Source organism: Leuciscus leuciscus (genome assembly GCF_965113295.1).
Source record: "Leuciscus leuciscus genome assembly, chromosome: 17".
Lineage (NCBI taxonomy): Eukaryota > Metazoa > Chordata > Actinopteri > Cypriniformes > Leuciscidae > Leuciscus > Leuciscus leuciscus.
In genome coordinates, this window is record NC_138741.1 from 19,880,546 (window position 1) to 19,900,722 (window position 20,177).

Here is a 20,177-nt window from a genome sequence, read left to right on the forward strand (position 1 = left end):
GAATTGCCGCATTTTTTAGAAATAGCTAGGGTTGTCGCGATAACCGCAATATTGTAGTACCGCGATACTGACAACCCAACCGCAGACGAATGCAAGTAACCACAACAACCGCGATATTCACGTGTTTTCTTTTTTCATAAGGCTATACCCTTCTTGTTTTGAACTTCGTGCATGTGTATTGAATGTTAAATAAATTAACATAAGCGAAATCTTTGTTCTATCATCCTTTAAACGTTTAAGGGTATTTACGATTAATGGCATCAGCGCTGGCCAATGCATTGAATCAATGCCATTGGTCTCTATTAAGTGAAGCATCAGCTTCAGCGTTACCCATGCGACGCATTACTGGTCAGCTGAGCCTTGAAAATTGGAACTCAATATTAAAATAATTAGGCCTAACACCTTGTTTCATTATATCTTTTAATGAATCAGCGTTTTTTAACGTGATCGTTGAATGAGCAGTTTATTGATTCATTTAAAGACAGCCCCTTGTCCCTTACCTAGTGGCGTAACAATGTAACTGCGTGCTGAGTGACAGCCTGTCTATGCGCAGAGATGAGGACGATGATCCTGGGGAAATATCTGGCATATTTGACAACGGTCAAACCATGTTATTCCAGGCCCTTAAAATAGGTTTTATGAGATTAATAGACTATTCAACAGCAAAAATATTTGTTGACAACAAGACAGCAAGGCTGGCGTCAGGATGTTTGCTAACAATAGGCCTAAACCTCTGCAAAGCTATTTCGAACTTCTTTTCACCACTAAGTGAAAAAGAACTTTGTCGTGAATATATCGGGGCCTTAACCCATTCGCACATTTTAGCTGCAAAGCTGAATTCCACAAACATCAAAACCACTGAATGCTGCAAGAACGTCAAAGACAGGATGCACCACCAAACCACCAAAGATGCACAGAGCATTTGTTCTTATCTGCAATATAATACCCCAAAACAGCACCAGGCAGCCAATCAAAACTTCACTTTTATCTACAGACCTGAAAACAATCTCCCTGAAACAATATGTTTTTCCCTCTGAGAGATTACAGCTAAAGACAAACAAAGAATGAGTCATGCGCACACTTGTCTCTCCATCCACCCACAGAAATACGGCACCTCTGTATTTCTCCGAGGATTCTAGGAAGAGCAGGTGAAAAGGAGGCAGACATGGTGAGAAATGTGTTTGAGAAAATGGAGCAGAGAGCCATGAATAATGTGTGTGGAGGGGTGTGTGTCTGCAATGTCATACTCCATCAGAGTGTGGCCAGCTCATCGTGAGTCAAATCTCAGCGAGGTATATTAATAATATGTCATACAAAGAAATGTTTAATATTATGCTTCACCAAAACAGCCTTGTGTTCTGGTTCAGATGTGCATAGAGATTGTCATCTCTCAGCAACAAATTGAGGATGTTTTGTGCTATTTTGAATAGAAAATCTCTCCTACAAAAACAAGAGGCTGTCAAAAACATCTCTGTGCAGTTCTGATGTGTGAACATCGCTGATGTGTATCTTCGGAAGTCCTAATTTCCTCGGCATACAAAAACCAAAAGGAGAAAAGGGCTCAACGTAAGAATTGCCTGACATTTTTAGCTCAACTAACTGAACATTAAAAGGCTCTGCGTAGCAATAGTGAATTTTCAAGGTGCTGGGCAGCATTATTGCAGAAGAACATTTAAGCTTACAATGTTTGTGACCCGGTAAAGATTTTAAGATTTTTTCTTTTCTGTGTCTATTTAAGCACTCGGGGACCACCAGACATGCAAACTATAGCATAGTATCTGTGTCAGTTGAATTGCTTAATACATATTGTCAAAAATAGAATTAATATTGCCTTATCCCAGTCTTATTTGAACCTCAAATATTGCCATGATGTGTAAATATTTGCTTATCACTTCAACAAAAATCACCTTACTACACCCAAATATCAAAATGTACATTTCTCCATCTCAGTAATTCAACCTATAACCATTTGTAAAGCAGTTCCTGTCTGACACAGTGACATTTCCTCATTGGTGGTTCACACATCAACAGAGATGTGAAAAAGTATTTGCCCCCTAAGATGTTCTCTATTATAGTCTCTTCTCTATTTAAAGGAAATGGACATTTCATGCATGAAAAACACAATTAATTGCTTTGTAAACCTTTCCAGATTGATATATCATTTTTCCATATAAAAAAGGACATTGCAATGCTGAAATAAAGTAGTTTTTTTTTAAAGTCCATTTAGAGTCCTTTTTTTTTTTTTTGTCAAAAAAAAAAAAAAAAAAAAAGCCAAATGAATGTATCCAGCCAGTCTCTTTCGTCTTTCATGTAAATTTGTGGGTTATCATTGATCAATAATGGTCAGATTGTGGAGAACACTGCTGCTGAAAATAATATCACTAATTGGAGTGGACAATCTGACCTGGGTCAAGGGTCATACAAGAGCAAAAGAGGAAGAGAGAAAAAAGTATGTAAGGCATGACCCTGCCTTCCCCCACAGCTCTTAATACAGACACTCAATGATACAGTGAAAGCTTATTAAAACTTATCAGAGTGATCAAAGACTGCATAGTTTTTCAAATTTTTAGCACATCCACAACAACATACAAATAAACTTCAGCCTACACAGTAAAAAGAAAATCTCTTTCCAAATATAAATTAACTTTCACATTTAGAATTAGGCTATTGTAAAATATGTTAGGCCTACATGGTAGATTTAACAGTTTGTCAAGCTAGTTCCTTGATTAATGGTTGCAATCTGTTATTGTCCAAATAATTATTGTACACTGACGTGTTTATCTATTATAGTGGGGACTTTCCATTGACTTCTATTGTTTTTGTTCTTTTTATATACCATATTCCATAAGAATTCAGGTTTTACTATTCTTGTGACAAAATTTGGTCCCTTCAAAATTAAACAAACCCTGACCCATACTATACAGTCTGTGGACCTGTTTGATTGAGAATATCTGCTATCAATGTTTCTTGGCGTTACTAACTGGTTTGGTTTCAGGGACAGTTGCTGAGGCTCCACAAGGTTCCGTGATATTTTAAATTGGTCTTTTCTGCCCCCTAGTGGTGATAATGGTTGGAATTAAAACCGTAGGCTAAATCCTACCATAAAGAAGCACATCCTGATTTTGCCAAGAAAGACATGTTCCGAAGTCAACATATTTTGTTGATCCTGGAACAACATTCCTGTCTGAAAATTCAGGTTCTGGCATAAGGCATCATGATCCAAATTTTAAGGGACAGTTCACTAGTGATGGCAAAATCGAGGCCTCGTGAACCAATGAAACAGTTGAACCAAATGTGCCATATTGTTTCGAGGCTTCGAATCAATCCGACACCCGTCTCAACGGTGACACCTAGTGGTCACTTGCAGGTGTTGATCTGAAACAACCTTGACGAGCCATTAAAAAAATGTGTTGTTTTTTTATTATTATAATGTTCTAATATGTGAAGCTTGTAACCTATAGGCTCCTCACTGTGCATAATGTTATTTTGGTCATGAAAAATGAATATTAATAAAAGAAATCAAGCCACAATGTCTCACTTTTTTAGAGATTTTTATTCAAAAATATTAATTTATCTGCTGTGGAAGGACTTAGCCTACTTCTTTTTTTACAGATAATTTCTCCAGCCTTTGAAAAAATCCTCTCACAAGGGACACTTGTTGCTTGTCAAATGGCGCATCATGGATGATGTATTGTTGCAGTAGGCTAGCTGCCGATCACAATACACACATCTCACTTTATTTGGGGTTTCTAAATGGAAATGCTCCCACACCACTGATGTACGGCATCTCTTCTGGGGAGCCTCCATTTTATCTATCTATCCAAATCTATCTATATATGAATCGATCTATGTATCTAGATATGTATCTATAATCTATGTATCTATATATGTATCGATCTATAATATATGTATTTATATATGTATCTGTAATCTATCTATATATGTATCTATCTATTAATCTAGCTGTCTATATATATTTATATCTATGTATCTATTAATGTGTCACTATATGTATACTCTGTCTGTCTCTAGCCTATCAGTCAATGTGTTGTGTAAATTTAAATGTAAATCTAAATTGCCTATAACTAATCAAATCGCACTATGTCACTATATCACCAAAAATCCGCTATCTCAAAATCAAACTCCTCTCACAAAAACCCACGAGGTCAAAATGCGTTTATTTCTCTTTTATACAGATGTGCGATTGTGTGGTCTGTTCCCGACCGTGTCAATCAAACGCTGATTCGGCGGACCACACCTGATGAAACACTAGTGAAACACTTCGAGGCTTCGTTTGGTCATAGTCACGTGACATGGGTGTTTCGAATCACGCTTCGGATCAGTGTTTCGACACATCTGCGCTTCGGGATCTCGCAAAGCTTCGGAACGACTGTTTCGCTTCAGCCATCCTTACAGTTCACCCAAAGATGAAAATTCTGTCATCATTTACTCACCCTCAAGCTGTTTCAAACCTGTATGCATTTCTTTCTTCTCCTAAACACAAAAGAAGATATTTTGAAAAATGTCTGTAACCGAACAGTTTATGTTCAGTTGACAGTAATTTTTCCATACTCTGGAAGTCAATGGGGCCCCATCAACTGTTTGGTTACCCATATTCTTCTAAATATCTTTATTTGTGTTCAGCAGAAGAAAGATATTACAGGTTTGGAACAACTTGAGGGCGAGTAAATGATGACAGAATTTTCTTTATGGAACTAGCTTACCCCTTAACTAGGAGTCTAGGTCACCGAAAATGACAAAAATGCTAAACGTACTTCATGTAGAGGCAAAATAAATTAATATAAATAAGAATACACTGCCACAGCCTGGCCTATACAATCAAATAGGTTTATTAGAATTCAGTGTAAAGATTACCTATAACAACAACATGAAAATAAGTAGATTTAAGTAGAATTTTTTTTCTAATTTTTTAGAAAGTTACATTCATTGTCAACCATATAATCATTCACCGTGCCATCTAGATAGCCAGCTTGATGACGATTCTGGAATTTCAATCAAATGCAGGCTATTTTCACTGAGTATAATTCATACAACACCCTCCGAATGACTATTCATATTTAAATAGGCCTATGGATGAATTACTTTGATGACACGTGCAGCAATCGTTCTCCTACTGCCATAAATAGCCCGCCCAAATCGGGAACTTGGGTATCAAAATAAGCCCCGAGCGGGCGTTCGTGTCCCATTTTTAACTAGGAAACTCGTATTTATGATCATTTCGACGTTCACCCCAAAATCAACATGTCATCATTTTGGCTACTCACCTGTCAGTCCAGAGTATCTTCGCTGGAATGGCAACGTCTGAATAAAGTTCACTTTAGTCCTAGTAGTTGTTATCCATGATTTATGAAATATATTCCATAACTTCTGAAGCATACCTTTGAGCAACCAACAGAAATGTAAGTTGTGGTTCAAAATATGTTATCGCTCTCAAATGTTACACGGCTATGCATATTTTTATATTATTCGTCTCAGCGAGTCAGCGTGAATTCTGTAGGCTATATGCCGTGTATAGTAACTAAACATCAAATGAGTATAAACGTCCGAATACGCAGTACTCACGAATACCGTGTTTATGTCAAGATGGCCGCCGCGTGCCGACGATGAAGTCTATGAGGCCGTAGAGCGCTCACGAGCGCCGCCCTTGCGACCACGACTTCCCCTTTGACGATAACGCAGTGAGATCCACCGTCAATGCGGCATTTGTGTCACCAAAGTGGATTTGTATCTGAACTCATCATTGTTTTTAATTGGAGTGCATGATAATGGTTTATGTGAGTACTGTAATGCGAAAGAAACAATAACTAAAATATGAATATGGAGGATAAAAAAAGCACCAAAAAAGGGTAAGAAGAATACGGATGTTTTTGGCTATTTATTGGGTTATCGAATTTAATAGAGATAGAATATAGCACAGGGCTAGAAATAATTTAATTAAAAGTTTCAAGCTTATAATCAAGTTTTTAATGTTGTTTATATGGTGTTTTTAATATGATTTAAGCCAAACCATGTGCAAATTCATAACACCATTGCTATTTTATAGTATTTTCTCCTTAAAACTGCAGTGAAGAAAACACAGTCTCAAAAACGGGTTTGAAATTTATGGTATTTCTTACGTCACAAACAAGGCCTACGTTGTAACCAATCCTGTCAATGTGCAGGCGGGCTTTTTTAATGATTTTCTCATTAACTGCGAAGCAGGTGAGTCTCAAGAGAAGCCAGCTATCCTGATATATTTTTATGTTGAAATGAAAAATCAGATACATTTAACAATAGCGGTGAATTATGTAGGCTACGTATATCACGATGTTATGATGAACTATGCCTTTCACCACTGACGTTCTAAGTTGTTTATGGGAGAAAATTGACTACAGGGGAACTTAAAAAGTTGCTCAGCCCCACTCTAGATCTTAAGGGGTTCAGCGTGGAGAAGCTGAACACGTAGTGCCATCCGATACCTGGGCACTTAAGTATTTAGAGATAGAGCAGAACAACAAAAAAAATACATGTAAGTGAATGCAAGTGTGTGTATTTTGGAAAAAAGAAAAATCCCTGACTACATAACAGCACAGTAGGTGGCGATATCCACACAGGATGTGATGCGCCAAAAAACCAAGAAGAAGAAAGTGGATTGGAGAAAAAAGGGCATCATGTGAACCAAAACATGTTAAGTTCCCTTGCTCCTCCATCCTCCAGCCCTATCCGAAAATCATCATCTGATGTCATGAAGGACATAGCATTTCATTAAATGCACTGAAGAGGTGAGAAATTACTTTTCTCCATTGGTTGCCATTCGAAAGTAAACATATAGGCCTGGTTTCACAGACAGGGTTTAGATTAAGCCAGGATTTTTTAGGCCCTAGTTCAATTAGGGCATCTAAGTAGCTGTTAAAAATGTGCAAAAAAAAAAAAAAAAAAACCTTACTGGTTTGCATCTTGAGACAAAACAATGGCACTGAAGTTTCCATTTTACTCTGGGACTAGGCATAAACCTTGTCTGTGAAACTGGGGGATTGCCAATTATACAAAAATAAATTGCAAGCAGCATATAGCCTAAAGCTAAATTACAAATATTTCATTATTTTTGTAGATTTTCACCAGTAACCATTTTAAAAGCTCTTAATATTCACAGTCTTTGTTAGGGTACTTACACATAGGGTACCACCACATTGGTGGTGGTTGAGGAGATTCCCCCCTTCTATGTAAAGCGCTTTGAGTGCCGAGAAAAGCGCTATATAAATGTAATGAATTATTATTATTATTATTATTACTTTACTAATAATCTTACATCAACATTTCTGAAATATATGAGTGATCAATTATTGTAATGTATTGACAGCCTTGGAAAGTGTTGTATTAATATTAGTTTCCATGTTCAGTATCAGTGACTTTAATGATTTATGATTCATTTTAATAACAATAATATATAATAATAATTATTATTATTATTTATTCTGACAAATTATTGCGTTTTAGAGAAAAACTATTAAAAAACACTATTTATTGCAATTCAATCAGAAGATATCAAAGTTGAATCAAGTAGGAATGAATCTATTCTTGCCCTGATCTCTGTACAGTCACAATAACAGATTACAACAATAAAATTACATTACAGTGACACCAGATGTCATTCACCCAGTACAATGTCCAAGATGGCTTTTGTGCTCTGTTTCCACAATCCTTTATATTGTCTTGTTTTATATTGAACAGAGGTGACGTTCTGACTTTTCAGGCAACAGTTGGCCCTCTCACATTTTCCTTAGAGCTAAACTCTTAAAGATTAAAGCTATAACAGCCAAAACATTGACAGCAATGTTTTATTATTTGTTGTTGTTTTTAGTGTATGTTAATACTTAATGCTGCCTTTTCGGTTTATGTATGCTTTAATTTAGTTGTAAAACCTTCCAGATCCATATAACGGATACATTAAATAAATCGTCTATTAATTTCTCAGTGGTCATTCTGACTAAATAAATTGTTAATTTCTCAGTGGTCATTGTGACCAAATACTCTGAGTATCAAAGTGCAATAATGAAAGTGTCCAGCACCAATAACCAAAGCAAAAAAATAAATAAAAATAAAGTCAGTGGTATCACTAGAAGAAGTTTGCTTTAATTTAAATTCTGGCCAAATGTGATACCAGCCACCCAGTACCAGCCTAGAGTTTAATTTGTTTCACTTTGATCTATTACAATAATCCATGTCTGTTCATTCCCTCTTCATCAGGGCTACGTCCAGAGAAAGGCAGGGTCCTTCAGCACCTGCGCCAGGCGCTGGTTAAAAGGCCTGTAGAAGTTCTGCAGGATCTCCTTGGTTATGGGCAGCATTGGGCCTAGATTTCGATTGGCTGGTCGTCTGGTGTTTGAGGCGGGACTCTTTGTGATGTCTGCTTCCTTCTGCAGAGTAAGAGGACCTGAAGGGTAGATGAAGCATAAACACACGGTCAGTGAAATACTGTAATAGATACTTGCACTTATTTGCACATGATGACAAATTTATGAAGACTTCAGAGGTTAAACAAACAGACCCACATTATCATACTTTATGTATGTAGAAGCATGAAAACTACGAAACTCACCCAACTGAAGAAATTCAAAGACTCTCCGCATAGTGATTTTCCGGTTGGCAGCATGATCCTCCAGTCGTAGGATGAGAATTTGCTCTCTACTGAAAACACTCAGCCAGTCCAGCAGGTAAATGACATACAGTCCCACCTGAAGCCTCACCTACAAATACAGAGGAGAAATACAGTGCCACACTCTTTGGAATTCATGACAGACACAATTAAACAGACCAACTGCGCTAGTCATTGACAAGTAGCTCAAAGAGATTCAGAAATAGACAGTAAAAGGCACAGTTCCCAACATAGACCTAACAATGCATAGTATCAGTATAGTGGTAGTAATGCATACACAAAATAGACACATTTACAGTAGAAAAATCTTTTGTCAGATGTATTAAGGCACTGGTTCTCAACCTATTGTCCCCCCTATTTCTGCTGTAAATATAACAACTCTGCTTGTTTTCAAACCTTTTTATTACTGGAAATTGAGACTGTTTTTGTTCAGTTTTGACTGTTTTGTTATGTTCTTCAACATAATACATATCATTAAGAGAGTTTGTTGAAGTGAATGCATTAGTTTATTGTGTTCACCAACAGAGGGACCCAAAGGTTCAGTATAACAAAACATGAGACAATCTTTAATTCTTTCAGTTTTATAACAGAATTTTATGTATTGCTAGATGCATATGGTGATATAGTTACTATATCTTTATGTATTTAATATATTCTATTATAATATAAGGAGTAGACAACATTCTTATATCTTGATTTATGAGTAGGAATTCCAAGTTGAGACAAATTACAACTCATTTTATTATTTAATTCCTTGATGTTGAAAAAATTCAGCCATAAAAAAAAAAAAAGAGATATATAAATATATAATGTGTGTGTATGTATATATGTATATTCCACCACGCAATTGTTTTCAGAAAACGTGTTACTATGGTGCACATAATGACAATTAATTTAGTTATAATGAAATAATCATTCAAATGATACCTCAGTTCAGATTCAGTTCAGAATATAATAGACATTCTTAATTCGATTCTGAATGGTGCACAACCCTCTATTTGTATTATATTGCATCCAATTTACTACTAAGCAGCAATGATGCAGCAATCCAGAGTTTTTCTGGTTCATCAACCAGCATCACAGCCATAAATCAAACATTCATGACTTTAATCCCCTGATCAGTGCAGAAAAACAATGTACTTTTCAAAACACATTTAGATTTCTCTGTAACTGCTTTCATTTCACCTTCCAACAGCTTTCTCCTGAGGTGAAGATCATCTACTGGCTGCACAACTTTGGGGAAGAGCCAGAACAGCTCATCCCATATCTTATCTACACGGCTGCACCTGGTGGCTGAACCAATTACATCATATCACATTGAACAAAATCTGACTCTGACTCACACCAGCCACATTTGAGCCCCATCCCTAATGAGAATTACCAACTGTGATGCTTTGGTGAGACATATCCATCTATCGTTGAGAAGATAGCATTTTAATGAGCTGAAGGAATAGTTTTAGTGAACTTGACAGCTGTTCCCAATTCACTTTCAATGCATCGTTACTACATCTCTTTTAAATCACACAGGTTTGGAACGACATGAGGTTGAGTAAATGATGGAATTTTCATTTTTAGGTGTACTATCCCTTTAAGATAGCAATATCATATTAAATATTAACATGTGAGGTAATGATCATGATTTATATTGCACTCACAGGCATCAGGTTGTTGAGAGTGGTGTTGTAAATGCAGGAACGGATGGACCTCTCAGCCAAGCAGCCCTCAAACAGGTGCAGTGATTCTGATACTCGCTCATGAAAATCCTCCAAAGATTTATTAGCCATGCCAAAGTATAGATAGTCTGAGTAAAGCCTGCTCTCCCACACACAAATACACACAGTGCAAAGAGAAACACAATAAAAGGTAAGAGGGCAATCTAAAGAGCATCTCTCACACAGTAGTCTAATACTGGTTATGATATCCGAACATAGTGATACTGATGAATATACTGTAAATATAAATATTTGAAAATTGGATTGGTACCTCTCTACTGGGTCTCTGAGCATCACAATGAATCTGGCATCTGGTTGGACAGCATGAATGAAGTCTTGCACCAGAAAAGGAGGCTCCACACCCGTTCCATTGTCGTAAAAATAAACCCAAGCATTATTGTCCCACATTGTGGATGCGCTCGCTTCACCTGTCAATCAAAAAAAATGTGTATGAGATTATTAGTAAAAGTTTACAATCCTGCTTGATCCCAACCAACTTGATATTTCATTTGAAGACAGGGATAATGTGATGAATGATATTAGTGTTTGTTTTTGTCTGGGCTGTTTTTTGCTGATTTAATTTCTCATGCCTCTAATTTTATTTTAATACCTCTGGTATGAGTAATAACAAGAGGAAAGACCTTGACTATAACATCTGGCACCTCTAATGAGAAAGTCTGGGTTTATAGACGATGTGAATTTAATTGGAGAACTTTCAGCAGCCTCAAAAACTATACAATACCTAAAACTGGAGTTCATGAGTTGATGGAAAGCTAGTAATTCATTAAATTATAAAAATGTAAAATTAAAATAAATCATCTTAAAATAAAAACAAATCAAAATAAAGCACTTACTAAAAAAAAGTATATTTATTTGTTTACTGTACCTGCATATCATGGGACTATTAACCGACATCAGAGAACCATGAACATGCCATTGTGTTGTTAAATATTTGAAATATTAACTTAAATTTTCAGGGAGTACTTCAAGTAAATATTTTAGGTCAGAGAGGTTCGGCTTACAAATAGTTTGCGAATCCCTGCCTTAAAGAAAGGGCCTACACAAGTAACTAAACCTAAAACACGATTGAAACGCAATAATTATTACCGATTATGATGTTGACTTTTTTGTGGCTTTTGGAGGAGTTGCTCATCAAGTGATCTTGAATCTGATTGGCTGCTTGGTCAAAAAGATCCAGGTAGTCGTTCAGTGGATAGGGGTTCTGAAAAGCATTGCCTGACCTGATGATACCTTAAACCAGGGGAAAACAAAGTACAATTATTTCAAAGTTTGCAAACAGAATTACATGGCATCTGTTCTGTAGCTGTAAAAATTGTGTCATAAAATAAATGTGATGGAACCCAATGATCTGTCTAACATTAAGCAGATGCTTTGCATTGTAAGAAAATGGGAGGGATGGACATTTTCTTGACACAAAGACCAACCCGCATCATGAATTCACATTTTAAACCGATGGTCGAATGATCTTTTTTTGTGAAACTCACCAAACCTCTTTCGTGTCCACCAGTGTGGTTCCTTCATCGTGGTGAAATGGACCTCTGGATGTAGCCGTAAGCGGTCGTAGAGATCTGTGGTGCCACACTTGGGCTGGCCGATGATGTAAAAGAAGGGCAGGCAGCGCAGGCGGTAATGTCTACCTGCATGCTGATGCAGGTGAGCTGGAAACGCTCTGCGCAGGTGGTCGTATATTGCTTGGAAGCGCTTTGAGTAAAGGGCATACAAGTTTTTCCCATATGGATCAGCTGTGATATTCCCAAAGAATTCTTCATACCAGCAGGGGTTCTTGAGATTGGGAAGAAATATTCGAGGAATAGCAGTGAATATCTGTGGACGAGAAAGACCAGAAAGCTTATGATAGTAAACTAAGATTTGACAGAGTGTAGCTTGCACATGTTTATCTATGAAGGTGTGTATTTGCTTTATACAATACAGTTCAAAAGTTTGGGGTCAGTAAGATTTTATTGATCTTTATTGAGATTTAATTAAGAATTGAATACATTTATTCTGTACGGAGGCATTAAATTGATCATAAGTGACAGTAAAAACATTTATCAGGTTATAAAATATTTCTATTTCAAGTAAATGCTGTTTGAACTTTCCAGTTCAACTCATGAATTACTGACATATCCTTTGACTTTTAAAACAACTCGTTTTTGGTTTGGCATGATATTATTTACAGTACTGAATTATTTGCCCCCTTGGTGAATATGATCAAAGATGGCTATAAAAAATAAGTCTGCATTGTAAATGAAAATTCAAGCATTAAAGATACTGCAGAGTATTTCATTTTACACATGGGGTACTTTGTTATTCCTGTATGCACCAAACCCATATTAAGTGTTTGCAGCCAAAAAAAGCATTTTTTTTGTTTCATCTGACCATAGAGGGATAAAAAAGTACCCCATGTGTAAAATGAAATACTATGTTGTATTTTTAATGCTATGGGCCTAATGTTCTACCAGAGATCCTTGACAATGTCCAATGAAGCAACAATGTTTTTTTTTGTTTAGTTTTTTTAATGTTTTTTTATTTGTTAAAAAATCAAGTATATTTTGCAATTATATATATAGCAATGTAACTCAAATGCACATACGTTTGCCTCTTTCTCTCTCACTTCTCCCAGGTCAGGCACTCTTCTACGACTGAAATCCACTTTGGCTACAATCCTCCTCACAACTTCTCTCACAACTGTGTTGTCAGTAGTGAAAGACAGATTAAGGGGTTGCTGTGCCAGATGAGACACTACGGTAAGGTGATACGGTGACGGCGTTAAAAAGAGCCCTTTCTGGTCCCTCGTCAAGATGTAAGACGCCATGATTAGAACGGTGACCGTTAGTCCAAAAAGGAAGCTTAAGATTTTGATTTTCCGTACAGACCAGAGTGTCCATGGGCCCCATGCTTGATGTTGTGCTCTGTTGTTCTCTATGAAAGTCCATACACTCATCGACCTGTTGCTGGGCTTGTTTTTGTAGTACTCCAGTTTTTCATCAAAGGCGTTTAGAAGGCCATGCTTGTGGTCCATTTTTGTATTACGTTAGTTGTGTTCACTTTGCATATAAAGTGAATCCCATCGATGTGAGTTATTGTATGAGGTCTGCCCCATCATACCGCTCAGCGCACCATAACCCAAAAGAGCGGTGTTTTGCCAATGAAATCAACATCTTTCATGGAGCAGATGCTATATGGCTTCAGGTCATTGTTTATAATGGGATGTTTGTGGGCAGGAAGACAGACAGTGGAATGAGCAGGGCTTCCCGCACGCGTGGCGAGGGGCAAGACGATTGGAGCACTCCTTCAATTTAGTTGCCACAAATGACACAGCGGCAGTGGGGTTGACAGCGCACCAGCACAAACACAGTGCAGATTTGGTTGTCAAGGTCACAAACGCCCCAACAGAAGCTCAGATAACAGAAAGGTCTATTCCTGCAAGACAAAAAAAAGAGCAATAAACCGTAAATACACAAAGATGGTTCATTGATTTGGGTCTAGGAAGCAGTGGATGTTGGTAATACTCCGTTTCTGTCTCTCACACATGCCAGTAACTCTGTGATGGGGTTTGGATAAGCATCAGAGAAAGGATGGCAGGAACATCATACAGGCCACAGACTGTGTGACATATGGTGTGTGTGTGTGGGTATGCATGTACGGCTGCACAGTGTATGTGTGTTTTGGAGAGTTTAGGGCGTAATCCATTTAGACATTATAGCCTCAGGACAGGCCTAATTAAGAACACAGTAGACCAGCTGCAAGCTAATAGATACATTTATTTGACAACCTCCACTCCTTCTCTTTCCTGCTCTCTGTGTCTCTCTTACTTATGGTTTCTTCCATTCCTGGCAATGATACAAATGATACAAGAAATGTGTTGTGAAATTGAAGCAGAAATTCAGAGAAAAGAGATGGAAGTGCAGGGAGGTTTGAGGGGGTATGACCTGCTCTATTTAAGGCCTGAACACACCAAAGGAAGTCGAAAACAAAAGGTTTGGTGTCTTAGAAGTATCTATTATGCAGAAAGTGTATAGATAGAAGTATTTATGCATACAAGTATACACCATTTACACTACTGTTTAAAAGTTTGGGGTCGGTAAGATTTTTTTGTATTTTTTGAAAGAAGTCTCTTATGCTCACTAAAAAGGCTGCATTTATTTGATCAAAAATGGTGTAAAAACAGTAATATTGTAAATGACAGTAAAGTTTAAAATAACTGTTTTCTATCTTAATAGATTTGAAATTGTAATTTATTCCTGTAATGGCAAAGCTAAATTATCAATCTAATATGCTGATTTGGCGTGCTGCTTAATATTTTTGTGGACACTGATAATTTTTTTTTCCAAATCATTCTTTGATGAAAAGAGTTCAGAAGAAGCGGATTTATTTGAAACATACATTTTCTTTACTGCCACTTTTGATCCACCCTTGCTGAATAAAGTATGCATTTCTTTCTTTCCAAAAAAATCTTTCTGATCCCAGAATTTTGAACAGTAATGTATATATATCTCAAGAGGGTTTATCAAACCACAGTAACCAGTTTCAGTAACCACAACATTTTTGTGATGATAAGACAGAAATCGCATTCACCTGAGGAAGTAACTGTAGTGATTAGGCTGAGGAGTAGTGGAAGTAGCGGCTCTAAATGCAGTAGTAACTTTATTACACAAAACAAAAGACCGCAGTAAACACCATACAAAGAACAACTGAAACTGATGACTATAAATAAACTAATGATCTAAATCAGGAACAGGTGTGTGAAATCAATGAATAACCACGAGTCACGACAGCCATTGAAAACCTATTTAGTATCCAAGACAACCAAGGAAACAGCAAGACGCTTCATAACCATGAAATGAATTATTGGATAAAACATTGAAAAAATATCAAAATTGCTATATGTATCACTTCATTATAATGTAGGTCTACATATCACCAATATTTCACAATAATATAAAAAACTAGATGTACCGCATGGCGGTACAAAATATGACCGCCGCTCAGGCCTGCACTGGCTTTCCACAAAAATAAATGACGTGGAGCAATTTGGCTGTATTGCGTGTTTATGTATATACCTAAAAAAAGTAGTAGTATGTGCATGTCTGTGTATGTGTATGTGTGTGTGTTTGTGTGTGTGTTTGTGTTTGTGTTTGTGTGTGTGTGTGTGTGTGTGTGTGTGTGTGTGTGTGTGTGTGTGTGTGTGTGTGTGTGTGTGTGTGTGTGTGTGTGTGTGTGTGTGTGTGTGTGTCTGTGCGTGTATGTATGCGTGCGTACATGTGTGTGTGTTTGTGTGTGTGTGTCTGTGCATGTGGATTTGTATGTGTGTGTATGGGTGTGTGTCTGTGCGTGTGGATGTCAGTGTGTGTGCATGCTTGCGTTTGTTTGTATTCCTGCATGTGTGTGTGTGACAGTATCATCCTAAACCAGCAACCCTTCGCTCAACACCACCATCTACAGGCCGATGAGTGTACAGTCACTAAATGTGCACATAAATGAATTTATTTTATACCCCCCCCCCCCCCCCCCCATGGATGAAATTCTACGAAACTTAGCATACCCCCAGAGGATGTCAAGTTAATCATACACATGAACTATGGTGCAGTTCTGAACATCTCAACTGAAGATAGGGGCGATTAAAGCAGAATAATATTGCATTTTCATTTTTAATGGGAGGGGCGCAAATCACAAATGAGGGATTATGGGCTAGGTTGATGTGGGCCCTTAAGACCAACATACCATACACATTTCTTCATCCTCGGTGCCACGGTTCAGGTAGTTATTTAGGAAAAACTGCATTTTTTGGGTTTGGGGGGGCCCAGCGCGGGGGGGGAGTGGCCCCCGGGGACCAAACGAAATTTTTCCGTAAAAGTCTAGTGGGGCTACATGCCCACCAAATTTCATGTTCCCCGGTGTTTCGGTGTCCCTGGTATCGTTGACTAAAAATTCAGTAGATGACGGGAAAAAAAAACCAAAAAAACTTTGACAATCCCTATATGACCGCGGCTTTCTTTGCTAAAACTAATGGCTTCATTCATGATAAATGTCCACAAGTGAATGTTTAGGACCAGCATGCTCTAATTATGTATCTTCCTTGTAATTGTGTGTTTGTATTAAACTCAAGGACACTTCCTTGCAATCTCTTCCTACAAATGTTGGAAGAGATTGTCAGGCTGGTGGGGGAAAAACACAAAACTGAACAGCAAAGCATTTCTCCTCAATGTAGACCTAATGGCTTGTTTATTGCTGAATATGCGGGGTTGGAAATTCTAGAGCAGGGTTTTTAAAAACCTAAAAAAAAAAAACACATTTTTGACCTTGTTTTGGTTTCTTCCTTTTATTTTGGCAAATTAAAGGGCCGCCAGGATCCTCTGGTGGAGGGTTTGCCTTCATCATTTCATCAGACAGTTCAGGGCTGTTATTTACCGCCTAATTGTGGTTAAATTTACCTTGGGGAGATCATTAACAGAAATGTGACTCTACTGAAGCCCACACAGACCACAGTAATCCATGCTGAACTAATAAATAGATGTGGGTCTCATAAATGATAGATAATTTCCTATTTGTGCACGAAATGGTTTGTATAATGCTCAGAGACAGAGAGAGAGAGAGAGAGAGAGAGGGTGATAGACAGAGAAATGGAGAGAGAGTAATGAAAGAAAAAGAGGGAAGGTAGTCAAAGGAGGACATGTGTGTTCCCATGGAGATGAAGGCAGGTGTCATTGATCAGTGTTGCTATGGAAAAATAGACACTGGGAGCGTTTGTATGTGTACGCTGACCTTAAATTACATCCTAGTGACAGATTGTGCGTCTGAGTCACGTTGATTGAAAATAAGTGAGGTCTCGCTATCCGTGCCGAAAATAAGAGTTTGAGGTAAAGCGTAGCAATGAGGACCTCCATCGCTGTCAGCGTGGGTGTTTATTTTAAGCACAAGCGTTACATTTCTGATGACTTTAGCATGGGGTTGGGCTGACATGTGCTGCCACTTTAAATATATTTCAGAATAACAAACCCAGCTCTAAGTGTGGGGAGGTGGCATCTGCGAGCATGTTTTCATTATGGATCTGACTGAAGTAGAGGAGGAGCCCGGGACAGAGAGAGGATGCGTTAGTGTTGAAATGAACACTCGCTGCGGGAACGCCACAGCAGTCCACAGCTCAATGATTCATTACTGAGAAGCTCCATCATTATACCTGCCAATCAAAACCACAAGTGAGGAGCTCTACAAAGTGCGTGCCTATTGATGCTTTCGATGTTGTTTATGCAAAGCCGACACAATTCAAGGGTCCTTACAGGTTAAAGGGATAGTTCACCCAAAAATGAAAATTCTGTTATCATTTACAAAGTTATGTGTTTAGTGTGTAATTTGTGCACAACTATGTGTCATTTAAAAATAAATAAAAAGTAATTATTTACCGTTTAGAAATTTTAAAGGCATGGTTCACAGGTGAATTATAAAGATGATGAACAATGAATGTAAGAATGACATTGCGAAAAACGATGGTCATTCATTCATAATTCGTTTACACGAAACACCGTTATCCTGTCAATTATGTGTTTTAACTCCAAGTACTTTATTTATTTGCCACAAGTCCACAACCAAGAGTTATTACTTCAAGCCTTTTACTTATTAATTAGGATGTTTTTGTTTTAATGTAAAAATCTTGCTAACATCGTAAGTAGACCTCAGAGAACATTGTAAAGTGTTTAAAGGGATACTTCACCGATTAGCATTAAGCTTTGTATCAGTAGAAACCTGGAAGTATTTTCGAATGACCGTGCTTACCTCCCTCATGTCCCCCTGAGACAAGAGATTTCTGTATTTTGTGTCTGGAAAAAAAACCTCAGATGACGCAAAAATCGTCATTTTGCGTCATCGGAGGCTTTTTTGGCCAGAGGCTAGAGACTACAGCCAGTAGTAGGAGCTAGTTCTGCATATTTTCGTCCCGCCCATAGGGGGTGGGATTTCACGATAAAACGGCATCTTTTCAGTTTCGAGTCAACTAGTAGCCTAGTTGTATAATTTCTTCTGATACTGCCCTCTGTAACCGCTAGGCCTGGCTTGGGAGTGGCCTCGTAGGGCAGCGAAGCAAGTGCATTCTGGGAGTTGTTGTAATCCACATGAGCCAAAAATACATTTTATGGCTTTTCTCAGTCTAGAAGGCACCAACTTCTAAAATAATTTCACATTTCTACAACATAAATGACCCAATTTAAATACACATTAATCTTTCCAGCTGTGAAATATCCCTTTAATAAAAATGCAGTTCAGGCCCTTTAAAAATATTATCACTATTTCAAAAAGGTTTCCAGAACGCCCCGAAAAGAAGTATGTCTGAATTCACAGTACTCATAAAACATTAGGCAAAAGTACCCTGATGACCTACTTCCGGTGAGATTCTGAAGTGTGCATATGATGGATACTTTACTATCCCATGAGAACGCAGGAGAAGATTCATGAATGGCCTTGAAGCGACATAGCGGATGCTGATATAGGTCACATGATAATGACAGCATGGCGGACAAATAAATTCATACTACACACATTCAAACTATATAGAACGTACTTTTTTAGCGGTTGTGAAGTAATTACTTATTAAAAATAAGTACCTATTTAAGAGAGTATTCGATTTCGGATGCAGCCTTTGTTGCTATGTTGGGTTGGTAATACTCTTGAATGAGCATTTGGTATCAGGATGCTGTGATGTTCCTTTATCAGTGCAGCAGGACATTTTTCACATACATCTCTCTGAGCCCCCTCCCTCACCCATTTCCAGAGTCATAAAAAGAGGGCAGTAGAGCTGTCAAGACCACTGCCTCCGAGCACAGAGGCTACTCTGTCCGTGCCAGCCAGTGCCATGACTAATTGATCAGAGTATGCAGGAATGGATCCGGGTGGATGCAAGGGGATGCCAAGGATCTGGGGGGTGGGGGGTGGGGGAGTCATAGCTTAAGTTGTAGCCTACAATACACCATGAGGGAGGGACTGGGGGGGATGCAATACTTGGAATATTGTGAGGAGAAGCACAGCAGTAGAAGGGGCAGAATATGTGTCACAAGTTAGTGTGATCTGATATCAGTAGCCATCAAATAAATATTTGGACAATCATGCAACACTAAAAAAAGAATAAATGTCAGTGCAATATAGATAACAAAAAATCAAACCAAGTGACATTTTCATTGCACAAAAACAGTTTGTAAAACATTTTACAAAAGGTTTTGAATGACAAATCAACAGATTGCACTGATAAAAAAGATTCTGTGGTGAAGTAAATACTATAGAAAAAACTAAAGTATTTTTAGATTGAATAAGTTAGATCAGGCAAGAATTTAATTTTAGTACTCAATTCAAGCTTGTAGAAATTAAAGCTTGAACTTAAAATAATATTCTACTTGTTTTACTTGTTGATTATTTGAGTGAATATCAAAGTTCCAAAATTAAGTAAAACCTTCTCAACTTTCTGATACTGGTGTTCCCATCATGCACTGGGACATGAATAATTAATAAGGTTGCATTTTCACTGTTTTCTAGTTGTATACACAGTTTTATCGTTCCTTTGGTTGTTAGGATTAGCAACTTGCTGTTTTGCTGTGCTCTACTCTATCACTGGTACCTTTATTGTGTGTTGTGTACCGAGCTTTGGGGTCTCTGTGTTCGGTTGGGTACCTCATTACCTATATTTGGTAGATATGTAGTCTTACAAAGTGAAACAAGAAATCGAATGTGTTGTTTACTGAAATGTAATGAGTAATGACTAAATTTTACGAACAAAGAGTGAGTTAAATGAACTTGGAACAGAG

General features: G+C 37.7%; 1 protein-coding gene across 3 annotated transcripts in view; it reads right to left on the reverse strand.

The window, feature by feature from the left end:
* Window positions 1-7,505: 7,505 nt before the first annotated feature.
* chst15 (carbohydrate (N-acetylgalactosamine 4-sulfate 6-O) sulfotransferase 15) overlaps window positions 7,506-20,177 on the reverse strand; it is a 28,774-nt gene continuing 16,102 nt past the window's right edge. For all 3 annotated transcript variants that reach the window (XM_082142225.1, XM_082142226.1, XM_082142227.1), the window contains 7 exons: window positions 12,983-13,812; window positions 11,874-12,213; window positions 11,476-11,619; window positions 10,640-10,796; window positions 10,312-10,468; window positions 8,600-8,747; window positions 7,506-8,434 (listed from right to left, as the gene is read on the reverse strand). In XM_082142225.1, the coding sequence (XP_081998351.1) occupies window positions 8,250-8,434; window positions 8,600-8,747; window positions 10,312-10,468; window positions 10,640-10,796; window positions 11,476-11,619; window positions 11,874-12,213; window positions 12,983-13,411 (1,560 nt within the window). In that variant the 5' untranslated portion in view covers window positions 13,412-13,812 and the 3' untranslated portion in view covers window positions 7,506-8,249. The remainder of the gene's footprint in view (window positions 8,435-8,599; window positions 8,748-10,311; window positions 10,469-10,639; window positions 10,797-11,475; window positions 11,620-11,873; window positions 12,214-12,982; window positions 13,813-20,177) is intronic.